The 12,736-nt window shown below is 45.3% G+C and overlaps 1 protein-coding gene across 1 annotated transcript; it reads left to right on the forward strand.

The window, feature by feature from the left end:
* Nucleotides 1-11,577: 11,577 nt before the first annotated feature.
* On the forward strand, nt 11,578-12,649 carry LOC119300121. The gene is made up of 2 exons (XM_037577187.1): nt 11,578-11,740; nt 11,826-12,649. The coding sequence occupies exons 1-2, from the start codon at nt 11,654-11,656 to the stop codon at nt 12,300-12,302; spliced, it is 564 nt and encodes a 187-aa protein (XP_037433084.1). The 5' UTR covers nt 11,578-11,653; the 3' UTR covers nt 12,303-12,649.
* Nucleotides 12,650-12,736: the final 87 nt, after the last annotated feature.

Raw genomic sequence — 12,736 nt, forward strand, 5'->3', positions numbered from 1 at the left:
CTTGGACAGACGACAGAGATGATCAGGGCGATCCGGATCAGAGAAACCCGGAGGCTGGCGCATGTAAACCTCCTCCGCCAAGACACCATGAAGAAAAGCATTTTGAACATCAAGCTGACGAAGAAACCAACCTCGAGTAACAGCCAGAGAGAGAAGAAGTCTGATGGTAGTAGGCTTGACCACGGGACTGAAGGTGTCTTCATAGTCAAGTCCAAAACGCTGTCGAAAACCACGAGCAACCAGACGAGCCTTATAGCGCTCAATGGACCCATCAGAATGCCTCTTCACTTTGAAAACCCATTTGGAATCAATGACATTTACCCGTGATTGTGGAGGAACAAGAGTCCATGTCTGATTGCGAAGAAGCGCTTGATACTCCTGCTCCATGGCCTCTCTCCAATGAGGAATGCGCATAGCAGCTTGATACGTGCGTGGCTCAGAGGATGGATCTGCGAGAGCAGCAGACATGCACGCCGCTAACCAAGCAACTGTGTCATCGTGACGTTGCTTAGGCTGAAAAATGCCACTCCGACTGCGCGTATGTGGACGTAGAGCAGCAGCAGGAGCCGGCGGAGGCGAAGGTGACGGAGACATGACGGTCGCCGGAGATGCAGGAATCACCTCAGGCGAGCTCGGGACAGACGACTCCGGGCTGCATGGCGAAGACTGGCCCGACGACAGGGTCTCAGAGGCCATGGGCGAACCGAGAGTGGGCGAGGCCAGCTCCGGTGACACTGGCCCAGACGGCCTTGGCGAGGCGAGAGCAGGCGAGGCCGGCCCTGGTGAGAAGGGCCCAGACACTCTGGGCGAGGCAGGGGCGGGCGAGGCCAGGCCTGGTGATGACTGCCCCGACGCCCTGGGCGAGACGGGGACCGAGGAGGCCGGCCCAGTCGGCGGGGTTGCAGGGCGCGACGATGGCGAAGGCAGCCCAGAAGCCAGAGGCGACCGGGCCAGGACATCGATCGGCCGTGCATGAGCACGGAAACCGAGGCCATGCAGGGGCGCCATGTGCTCCTCATGCACAACAGAAGGTGCCGAGGATGAAGGCGATGGCGACGAAGAGGAAGATGTCACTTCCATAATCTCCAAACGAGCCCCACGACCAGTGCCTGCACCATGGTTAGGCAACAATAGAGGAGAATATGCAATATCATCAAATTGGTCAGAAGCAACAGAGGATGAATGCATGACAGGTGGCTCGGTAGTGGACACAGGGAGTTTGGCAAAGGGAAAAACATGCTCATCAAACACAACATCCCGAGAGATGTAGACACGATTAGTGGGCACATGAAGACATTTGTATCCTTTATGAAGAGAGCTATAACCAAGAAAAACACACTTCTTGGAACGAAACTCGAGCTTACGCTTGTTATATGGACGAAGATGGGGCCAGCAAGCACACCCAAACACCTTGAGAAAGGTGTAGTCCGGTTGTTCATTAAGGAGAACTTCAATGGGAGTCTTCATATTCAAAACACGAGTGGGAGTACGATTGATGAGAAAACATGCAGTGGTGAAAGCATCACTCCAAAAACGAAACGAAGCAGATGCATGGGCCAAAAGAGTCAGACCAGCTTCAACAATGTGACGATGCTTACATTCTACTGAACCATTCTGCTGATGTGTATGTGGACATGCTAAACGGTGAGTGATCCCAAGCGACTGAAAGAAGGAGTTGAGGTTGCGATACTCGCCACCCCAGTCCGACTGAACATGAACAATTTTGTGCTTGAGAAGGCGTTCAACATGTTTTTGGAACTGAACAAAAATGTCAAACACATCAGATTTACGTTTGATAAGATAAAGCCAGGTAAAGCGGCTGTAAGCATCAACAAAACTGATATAGTAATTATGACCACTAACAGAAGTCTGAGCAGGACCCCATACATCTGAAAACACAAGTTCTAAAGGATGTTTCACCTCACGACTGGACTCCGAAAAAGGAAGTTGATGACTCTTCCCCTGCTGACAAGCATCACACACTGCTACATCTTTATTACTAGACACACTAGGAAGCTCATGACGACGCAAAACATGCCGGACAATAGGTGTGGCCGGGTGACCAAGACGAGCATGCCACTGTGACGGAGATACCCGAACTCCACTGAAGACGCGAGCGACGCCAGGATGCTCCAGACGATAGAGACCTTGGCAGAGCCGTCCACTAAGAAGAATGTCCCTCGTGCCCCGATCCTTAATAAAAAGATCAAAAGGATGAAATTCACAAAGCACATTATTATCACGAGTGAGTTTAGGAACTGAAAGAAGATTACGTGTCACAGATGGAACTCGAAGAACATTGCGAAGTTGAAGACTCCTATTGGCATGTCTAGTGAGAAGTGATGCTTGACCAATATGAGAGATGTGCATACCTGCTCCATTGGCGGTGTGGATCTTGTCGGAGCCATGGTAGGGTTCACGAGTGTGAAGCTTCCCCATCTCACTGGTCAGGTGCTCTGTCGCCCCAGAGTCCATGTACCAGTGGGGATCAATGGAGTAGGACTGATTGTGTCCTTGTGGCTTCTGTGGCGGCGGACGATCAGCCTGTGGTTTTTAGGCGGAAGCGGACGTAACCTAGCGTGATACCATGTAAGACAATAGGCTTTGGGGGGAACCGGCACAACCCTCTAGGGGTGGCCTATCACATATATATATATAATGAGGTGGTATACAACGTTACAATATACACATGTAAATATAGTCTAACAGTGACGGACGGCCAGTGAACTGAGACGAAAGGGACGATGATCGATGCAGCGCCGTAGGACCTCCCACGTCGATTTCTTTGACTGAGACGACTAATCAGTCTCTGGCACATCCAATGGACAAGGTTACCGGGGCCAGAGAGTCCAGTGGCCACGCGGACGACAGCCCCGCCGGTGGCGGACGTAGACGACGGTAGTTTTTTTGTGCCCCCGCCACGCCTGGGTCGCCACGCACCCGCCATAGCCCCGACACCCCCTCGCCACAGCCCCGCCATGCCCCATCCAAGCCCCAGCCACGCCCCACTTGGTGCTCACCGTGCTCCCGCCGCGCTCCGGCCACGCTCCTGCCATGCCGATGCATCGGTTTGTCGGTCCTGCGAGCTGGCTCGGTGAAAGCCCGGACCGGACCGACGAATTTTCGGGCCGGAATCTGCAGCTCGGACCGGCTATATTTTTCGTCGGGCTAGGACCGAGCCGGCCTGGACCAAGCGGGCTACGAGCCGGTCTGAAAGACCGCTCGTTTCGTCCACCCTGAGTCCCATGTCTATTACATATACGTGGATATCAGGTCATAATATAGATGAAAGTAACACAATAACAATATAATATACCTAGAATATGATATTACCGTAAATATGGTTACCAAAGGTCCAAAATAGAGAGTTCACTTGAAACACTAGTTGATTGTGGGAAATTGAACAGTAAAAGAGAGTCAAAGTGTCCAAATTATGAATAAATTATAACCGAAGACGAGAAAATGCAACACTAGATCTTGATCGTCTACAAATCAAAAGAAACAAAACCACTTAACAACATATTAATTACATTTTTGTAATTTGTAAAGTTTTTTTATGATAAGCGTAATATGTAAGTTCAAATAATTACCTTTCTAAAATGGGTTCATACTTACTTTCATGGCCTCAAGGCGGTCAATTACTGCATCATTAGTAAACTTACCTCACAGTTTGCCGGTTCTTCCAGCCGGCCGTCCTAGTCTCCTAGAGTATTGTAATATTGACATATTGTTCTCCACTAACCACTACAATAGCCAATACGATCAAAACTTCTAGTCTTATCAAGTAGCCCTAATTTCCTAGGGTTAGAGAAACAAAGCAAGAATTAGAACAAAATTCTGCAAATTGCAGTAGAGGTAGACACACAATATGCTGGGGTCTGATGCATCATACCTATTCTTTCTTTTTTCACTGGTTGGGCGAATTGGGGCGATCTGCCGATAGGCGGCGACCGCACGGAGGGCGTACTTGCACGAAGCGAAACGGCAAGTAGACGAACAGCGGAACAAGCGAGGAGATAGGTGAATGCACGTACGTATTGATGAATTGATCAATTTATTGATCATCGATATATGTACCGGGCCTTCCGCTGGGCGTCACCCGCTACTAGCAGGCTGGGCCGTCTGGGGCCTAGTTGGCTAACTGTGGCCTTTTGGTCTGTAGGGGTGTCCCGTCAGGAAATTTAGGGGTGTCCCACTCTTCATGGGCTCTGTCTGTATAAGGTAAAATAGTTTTTAACCCGGTGTCATGGGCTACCTGCTGGGCCAATGTGGGCCCGCCCCTGCATGGCTGGTAACACTACTATCTATCTCAATGACGAAGGCCGGGTCGTGCGGCTGCTTCGGTGGTCCGCCGTCGGATTGACGGCCACGGCCTTGTGGGTTTCTGGCGTATGCGGCGGGCGGCATGACCCTGTTACGCGCCGCCGAGGAGACAGCCCGTCATTACACGCAAGGTTCGTAGGTAAGGATGTCAATTTTACCCACGGGTACGGGTACCTGCGGGTACCGTACCCGCATGAGCAGGTTATGGGCACACTTTTATACCCATGAGTAGCACCCATACTCTTCCCGTTAAGTCATGGGTAGGGTACAGGTATAACCTTGTACCCACGGGTATACCCATACCCTGTACGTTTGTGAACTAATATTAATTTGTCGTCAATTAATCATTAATTTTTCATGTGACTCATCTACTTCTATTGATTTAAGAGTATGTTGCGGTCTCTAAATTTTAATATTGGTCATTTACTCGTCTACTTGTTATTGAGTTGAGATAACTGATTTTTTCTGTCAAATGTGATATCAATGAGCGTAAAATTGTGAATAACTTATGTCCTATTTGTTCTAGCGTTGGGTATCCAATGGGTACGGGTACCCGTCGGGTATGGGTATGGATATAGTTTGATACCCATGGGTATGGGTATGGGTAGAATTTTGTACCCACTGACTATACGGTTATGGGTATGGTATTGCTCTACCCTGCCCATATCCTACCCATTGCCATCCTTATTCGTAGGTCGAGCAAGTCCTCATATTTCACGGGCTCCCAGCTTCCCGCTGCCTTGAGTTAGTATTGTCAAAAAACATTCTCACTTGACTGTACATAAACATTATGTACTAGTTTCTATGATATTTTCGGTATTGTTGCTTCATCAATGCACGTACGGAGTTTTTAAATTAATCACAATTGTATGACTTTTTCTGTAATCTATAGTGTAAATGAATTTAATTGTGGCATAGTAGTTGTCTGATTAAGGAACGTTTTTGGCTGTTCATTCCATCTTATCCCGCTTGGGCCCAAACTGGCAAACTGTCCGATGGATGCTACTCCGGTAGAAAAAACGGAGCAACGTGGTTGATTGGGCCAAAAATAAGCCCATGTAGCCTCTGACCAACCGCGACCATCTTGCTTCGCGAATCCGGGAAGGCCGTAGAAGGCGAGAAGACGCAGCAGCCATACAGATCTGCGGCCTGTCGCAACGTCCAGCTGTATTCAGAAGACACAGCCTCTTTTGTCGCCCATACAGCACCACTGGAAGACGGTGGGACGTCGACATAACCATCTCCGTTTTCAAGTTCGTCGTCTTCAACAGTCCACCAATGGAGTTACAGGAAGTGCCGATTCATTATGTTTTCCAGTTTGGTAACTTCTAGCTCTTCCGTTTTTTTTTTGACAGGAAAACTTGTAGCTCTCTTACCCACTAATGTCATGCATAATGTTGGTTAGTGTGTTATACTCTGATAAAAAGGATTTTCATGCCTTATCTTGTACTGTTTATGTTATGTTCAGATAAATCGGATCTTTGCATAATGCTACTTCTCTGAGATGCTTCATCGGATTATTCTTTTGAAGACTTCTGTTATGTGGATGCAGACACAGGGTACCTTCACTTTACGGCGGAGCTTGGCAAAATTTGCTTCTACTCTTCCCCACAATTGTACTGGAGAATTCCTGCTGGCAAGCCTATCTGTAACACGTCCCCACCACCCCTTGAACACAAAGCCTCTACTCTTCTACCAATTAAATATGGAGCATATATTTCTAATTAAAATTCTAGAAATATTTTCCGTACAAGTAATGAAGGTCAATATAACATCAGAAATGCACGAGGATGCCAGTATGATCCTTGCACAGCTGGTAGTATAGTCTTATCAGACCATATATATGTATGTACATCCATTAGTGGTAATCGTGGTGCGCCACTGCGGCGGCTGATTGTGAAGACCCATTACTATAATCTTCCTTTCTCCTTCCCTCCTTCAGTTCATGCTCCTACGCGTAGTCTCAATTCCTCTACCAACTATTGCAGCAGGCTGCCCATCTATCTTCTTCTAGGATATCCACTACGCCCCCTCGTCCACCAATAGTTCTACTTAGTTCAGATTGATGATGTTTATTCGATCTATTTGGGGAATACCTACATGACGATTTCCGATGGCTGCCGGTCAGGTTAGTAACTTAGTATGCTACTCTTGTACTCCCTCTATACCAAAATGTAAGACAATTTTACCAAAATAGTTTTGCTGGTGATGCATCATTTCTTACACTACATATCTTGACATACTCTTTATCTAAAGATTCAAAGAGACAATCAAATTTTATTTGACTTCAATTCTTTTTGTTATCATGCATATATGGTGTGTCAAATCGTTGAGGATTTCTAGAAAAATATTTAGGTGGAGCCAATGGTTGAGCTTTCAAGGTCACTGAATGTTGTTGCTGCATAGGGCCATGGATTATCCAGATCGGAATAGCAACATGTAAAGATGCATTTGGAAAACAGGTGTTGTGCTGAATTTTTTTGAGTTTGCTTCCCTTTGTCAAAAAGATTATGAGAATGCAAATAAGCTGCAGCTTGAAAAGGAATTTGGTAAGCTGCAGTGTGTATTGTAATCAAACTGCAGTTTACTTACTATGGAGAGCCTGGATTGCATCTAGATAAGTTTCTTCTTCAGTTAAGTTCATTCAATATGCAAACTTAGAGCCCAGTTGACAAATATTAGCACTAATTTGTGAAAATGAGGGGCACATCGATGCACACGATCCATTCTGTTCGTCTAAACATATACTCCATTTGTTAAGTAATATAAGACGTTTTAGATCACTAAAGTACTCCCTCTATCCCATAATATCAGAATATAAGAACATTTTTGGCACTAGTGGTGTCAAAAACGTTCTTATATTATGGGACGGAGGGAGTAGTAATCTAAAATGTCTTACATTATTTTACAGGGGAGTATATAATGTAATATCCATTATTTCTTATTTTCATTTTCCATTATTTTTTATTTTCATTGATACTACCAATTTTGTCCTGGAGGTGATTATTTTGTAGAATTACAAAGAACATGCGCAAATCATGTATAATTGCTCTGGAAGTGTCAATGGATTACAACTAATTATTTGTCAGAGAAAGAAAACACTTGAGAGCAAATGATTTCTTAATGTGATACTCCAATCGTACTGGGAACTTAATTCATCCTCATGCACTTAAAAATATTTTGCGTTAGAGTTTTATGACTTACTTTTCACGTGACATCTTTTTATATACATCGAAGGGGGTGGCAGTGTTCCTATGTTGAGCCTAGCCTGCCAGCAGTTTCAAGCATGTCATGGGGTGCCTACGTGCCTGATGATCACTGAGCAAAGTAAAAAACCCTGGTTCACGCTATGCCATCCCAAGCAATGACCTAGAGGCATTCGACGACATGTTATCTAAGATGAGATCTACGGCGTCTTCCCTGCTGCGGCGCTCTAGGAGGATGGCTTAATATCCGGTTCTTTTGGACTCTTTGCTGGCCTGCGTGCCATGTTTGGCTGGTTGCCATGTACTCGCACTTCTTAACTCTGATCTACTCGGCTTATGTGTTGCTCTGTGGGCTGTGATGTGACTCTGCCTGGTGGCTTTATTTATAAAGTCGGGCGCATGCCTTTTATCTAAAAAAAATACAATGTTTTCCTGGGTCATGTTGTATCACTCGTATGTTCTGGTGTATTTTGCACAATGTTGTTAATATAATTGTATTTTCTTATGTATTTTGTATAGATTCACTTTGCACATTACACCAAATTTCATATTTAATTTTAACATTCTATGCCGTTATATATGTACAAAATTTCTATCATTCAGTACAATTTGATGGGCGCGGCAACGCGCGCCTGTCACGATCTAGTTTATGTGTATAAATGGTTGTGTGCTCCAGATGTCTGGAACAATTGTCTATTGTTGACTTGTTGTCTTGCTAATTGATGATACTTCCCTCTGGACAATATGGAATTGTCGGAATGATTCTGTTTTTAAGAGATCATGTATTCCTAATTTCCTGTAGATTATCCAAATGGCTACTGCTTTGATAAGTATGCGGACATCACTGCAGCGTGTGGATGCGCGGGCACTTATGGCATCTGAGTGCAACCGGCTAGAATTGATTGCACAGAGTTTTTTCAATCAGTTTGGATGACGAGCCATTCATGGATTATGTGGATGAGCTACGTAATTGCGCGTTTGATCGTTTGTGGTCGTCTTTTCCTTTTTGTTTTCTATTGAACTCGGTGACTGCAACTTGATTCATGTTTAATAATATGGCTGTGTGCACCCTCTGAAAGATTGGCAACACTTCTCATGTTTCCAAATACAATGCTGAATAATTAGGTAGTAGTTCCCCGTGGAAAAAATGAATAATAGGCCTGAGTAATCCCCTTTTTTGAAAAAGATTGACAACACTTCTCATGTTTTCAAATACAATGCTGAATAATTAGGTAGTAGTTCTCGGTGGAAAAAATGAATAATTAGGTAGTTGACTTGAGTAACAAAACATAGAGGCAATCCTAAGTACCAGTGGGTTTTAAATAGATCAAGCTGGGCATCTCCAACTTTCTGTGACCCATATGTTTTTTAGCCACTTTGGAATCACCTAAATTGATCTTGACTATCTCAACGCACACTTATGATGGGGATCCGAGCCCTTCCACTTCCTTGCTGGAATAGATGTTTTGAAGCACTGGGCATGCAGCATTGTGGCACCCTTCGCAGTCTATTATATGGCGGGCCTCTAATTAAGACTAAGAATGTGCCATTGACTGTTGGCGCAAAGTTGTTGCGACTTTGGAGCTGCGTCGATTATCTGCGTTTTTTTCAGCCCCTTAAAGAGCTGGCTCCACACGCATGGAGTGACGTGCAACCATGAAATTTAATGCATTGTCATTTGAGAAAATGCATGCAAATTTCTATGTATAAAGCCTAATTTGCTGCAATTTTCATAGTTCAACTGTGCCTACTGCTGATTTCGAAGAGAGATTTCGACAGGGATATCGGTAAAACAAAAATGGAGAAAGTGACTGAGATTTGAGTTGAGCTATATTCATGTTATTCTTTTGCTGTATTTTGTATTACATTCGGATTAGATAGAAAAAAAAGTTAGAGTGTGCACACCCTTCATTTCATTTTCGGGTCCGACACTGTATTTAGTGTACCAGATATGACGTACACGACTGTGGGCGTGGCAATTTGAGAATTGACCGGTCATTGTCCACGGACAGACGTCTACGGACGGAAAAAAATTCGGTGGAGACCGGCTGCAAACCTCCTCCTGTGCAGCCCCACCTTCGATGCGCGCCACGTGGACAAGCTCAGCATCGTATGGATCGTCTCCTCCGCATTAGTTCCCAAGCGTTGCGCAGCTCCCGGCTCGGCTCGGCTCCTTTGTTAGCGTTGGGGATTCGATCCTCACTGCCGCGACCGATTCACGAGCGCGCCGCCGCTGCCTGGATTCGCCTCCTCTGCCGCCTGGCTTTGCCCCCGCCGTCGCCTGCAGTCGCCTCCATCAACGCCGCCCGTCTCAGAAACTCCCGCCGGCAAGGATTGTTTCCCCACCCAGCTGTCCACCTTCCGTACTCAAGTGCTTGCTATGTATATATGCCGCTGTTGTTGCTTTTGCTGGCGCTGGCTTGTCTAGTATATCCATACAGCACTTGTCAGAGCAAATACCTTTATATCGACTATGGACACAACTGTGAACATAGTTTTAGTTATAGGAAATGTAAACAAGTAATGTCAATATCTCATAATTCGTGAACTGAAAGAAAAACTTGCCACACTTAATGGCAGAAAGAGACAATTAGAAGCACAAGTTAATCATCTACATGACCAAAATATGTATGTAAATATTCTTACTTGTACACTTATTATATCATCACCGAATTTTGATAATGCATTAGTTATCACTTGCACTGCACACTCGAACTTCCTTCTAAGGGACAGCTTTTCACTGCAATGAAGCGAAGAAATCTGCTATGGGTTCAAAGTCAAGGTGTGATTTATACTACTGTTGGTCCAGAAAATGGTCGAACTTATGGTTTGCGGAAGGTATGTTGTGTCCAGTCTGGGTTCTCCAAGCCACCGACTATTTGCAACTTCACCTACAGAGGGAGACATTGTGGATCAAGCCTGCTGATATATTGATCAAATAGTATAGATAATTTTTTTTGTCGAGATCAAATTATACATGTACAGAGATTTCTTATTGACAGGTTGAAATGTCAACGTACGATGTATGCAATAAGCTATTTGTAGATTGGGTCACAGGATCAAGTTTCAAGATTTGTGGACTGATGGTTTAGAAGATATATGTATTCCAAGTTGGTTGTCCTGAAAGGCTGACATGATTCATAGTTGAGTCTTGCTCTTAGCCATCTTAATGAGGTTTCCTCAAGACAAAAATATTTATAGAGTAATATAGGATGAAAAGGTTCTTGCTCCAGTAAAATTGTATGATTTTTGTGCTTTTGGTTTGGAAGCTACAAAAACAATGAAGGAAAATTGTCTGAATTTTCAAACAGATTGTGTTATTTTACTTGAGTTGAAGTCCTACTTAATCAAAAGACAAGAATAATATCCTCCATAAAGTTGTAGCTCATTTTTGCGAAGTTATGAAAAAATGTATTTATTTGGAATCTTGATTCTATAGATTAAAAGATACTCCCTCTGTAAAGAAATATAAGAGCGTTTAGATCACTACTAAAAGTACTTCTATATGTATAGCGGATCAGAGAAACAATCACACTTTTTACCATCAAATTGAAGATTTCAAATCATCCATATATATATGTGTTAGATAAAAAAATACATTGTACATTGCCAGGGAGAGAAATCAACTCTAGATTCCTACAATATTTGTCATAATTCAACTCCAAAGTTGCAAGACTTAACATTTAGTCTATCTAAAAGTTGACGAAATCCGACATGGACACCAACTAACATGGACTGTGTCCTGATGATAGCTCCCTCGGCGATGAAGCCTTTTCTCTTGCGCGTGCGTACGTAAGAGTGCTGACGTCAGTTCTACGTACGTACCTCCCTCGTGTGAATGTGATTGAACCTTGTTTAGTGGACTAGTGGACTGCATGTTGGCTTAGCTTATCATTTCTTGCTACGGAGCCAGCTGCTAACACGGGATGCCCGCTGCGCCACCACGTTTCTGCTTCCTTCCGTCGCACGAAACCTCAACACATATATTATGTGCCATCGTCAGAGAGAGCTGATAGCAACGAAGATCGATCGAGTCCGCTTGGCTCCTGGGACTGGTAGCAGCAAAGAAGTTGGAGTTCCCGGGGTGCAAGTCAACTGCCGACGGCCAAGCAGTCGCCCCGACCATGTGCGACACCGTCGTGATCACGGTCGCCGCCGACAACTCTCTCATCGGCAAGAGCCGCGCCAACCCATGGCCTGGCATCCGCAAGGTACGCATCTCTCCCAAATCTTCTGTCGGGCGATGTAGAATGCTTTGTTCACCGGTTAATCCTCGTGATGTTTGGCACTTGGCAGGTGCTGCAACCAGCCACGCCACCGGCAGACGGGATTGGGAGTGTCATGTTCACGTACAGATTCATGGAGGATCAACCCACAGTGTTCACCGACGTGCAGGGAAGCGAGGATGAGCCGTGCGCCGGCGGCAGCGCATGCACCAGCGCCAACACGGTAGACAGTGCAGTCAGCGCGCCATGGACAGTGCAGTCAGCGCGCCATGGGCCGACCGCCGACGACTGGGTGCGCGCCACCGATCGAGAAGTCCTGCTGTACGATAGAGACGGCAGGGGCCGTGTCGCCGACGTGTGCCAAGAAGCCCAGCTTATGGCCGGTAACTCTGTTGTCTATGTCAACGACGAAGGCCCGGTCGAGCGGCTCCTTCAATGGGTTGCAGGTATATGCGGGGGCAGCGGCCATGCCTGCGCCGAAGCGCAAATGATGGCCAATAACCCTTATATCTACCAGAATGGCCTGGTCCATTTGCTCCTCCGGTAGTCTCTCGGCAGTTAGGCGCAGTTCAAAGTGAGGTTTGAAGGTCAAAGAAATCACAGTTTAAAATCCCCACCGTTCGTTCTTGTTGGGATCCAATATCCAAGACATGGTGGACATTCAATCCAGCTTTGGGTATGCTTTGAGTCTCATCAGGTGAGGTCAATCACAGAACACGTCTGCCTAAAATCCCAATGTTTATGTCCTAGCAAATCCTCGCTTCACAGCCTCCTTGATTTCTACTTTTCTTTTCACTGTAAATAAACACCGTCCATTTTCCTTGATATTTCTATGGTGTTGCCGCTGCTTCAAGTTTGTAAGTTTTTGCGCAGGTGTATTTCTTTGTAATCTAGTGGAAAGAAATGTGATTGTGTAAATGTGTAATTTATTGGTCACTGAATGTATAATCCAGATGTTTGTAATAACTATATATCTAATAA

The sequence above is a fragment of the Triticum dicoccoides genome, chromosome 1B (assembly GCF_002162155.2).
Source record: "Triticum dicoccoides isolate Atlit2015 ecotype Zavitan chromosome 1B, WEW_v2.0, whole genome shotgun sequence".
NCBI classification, from domain to species: Eukaryota; Viridiplantae; Streptophyta; class Magnoliopsida; order Poales; family Poaceae; genus Triticum; species Triticum dicoccoides.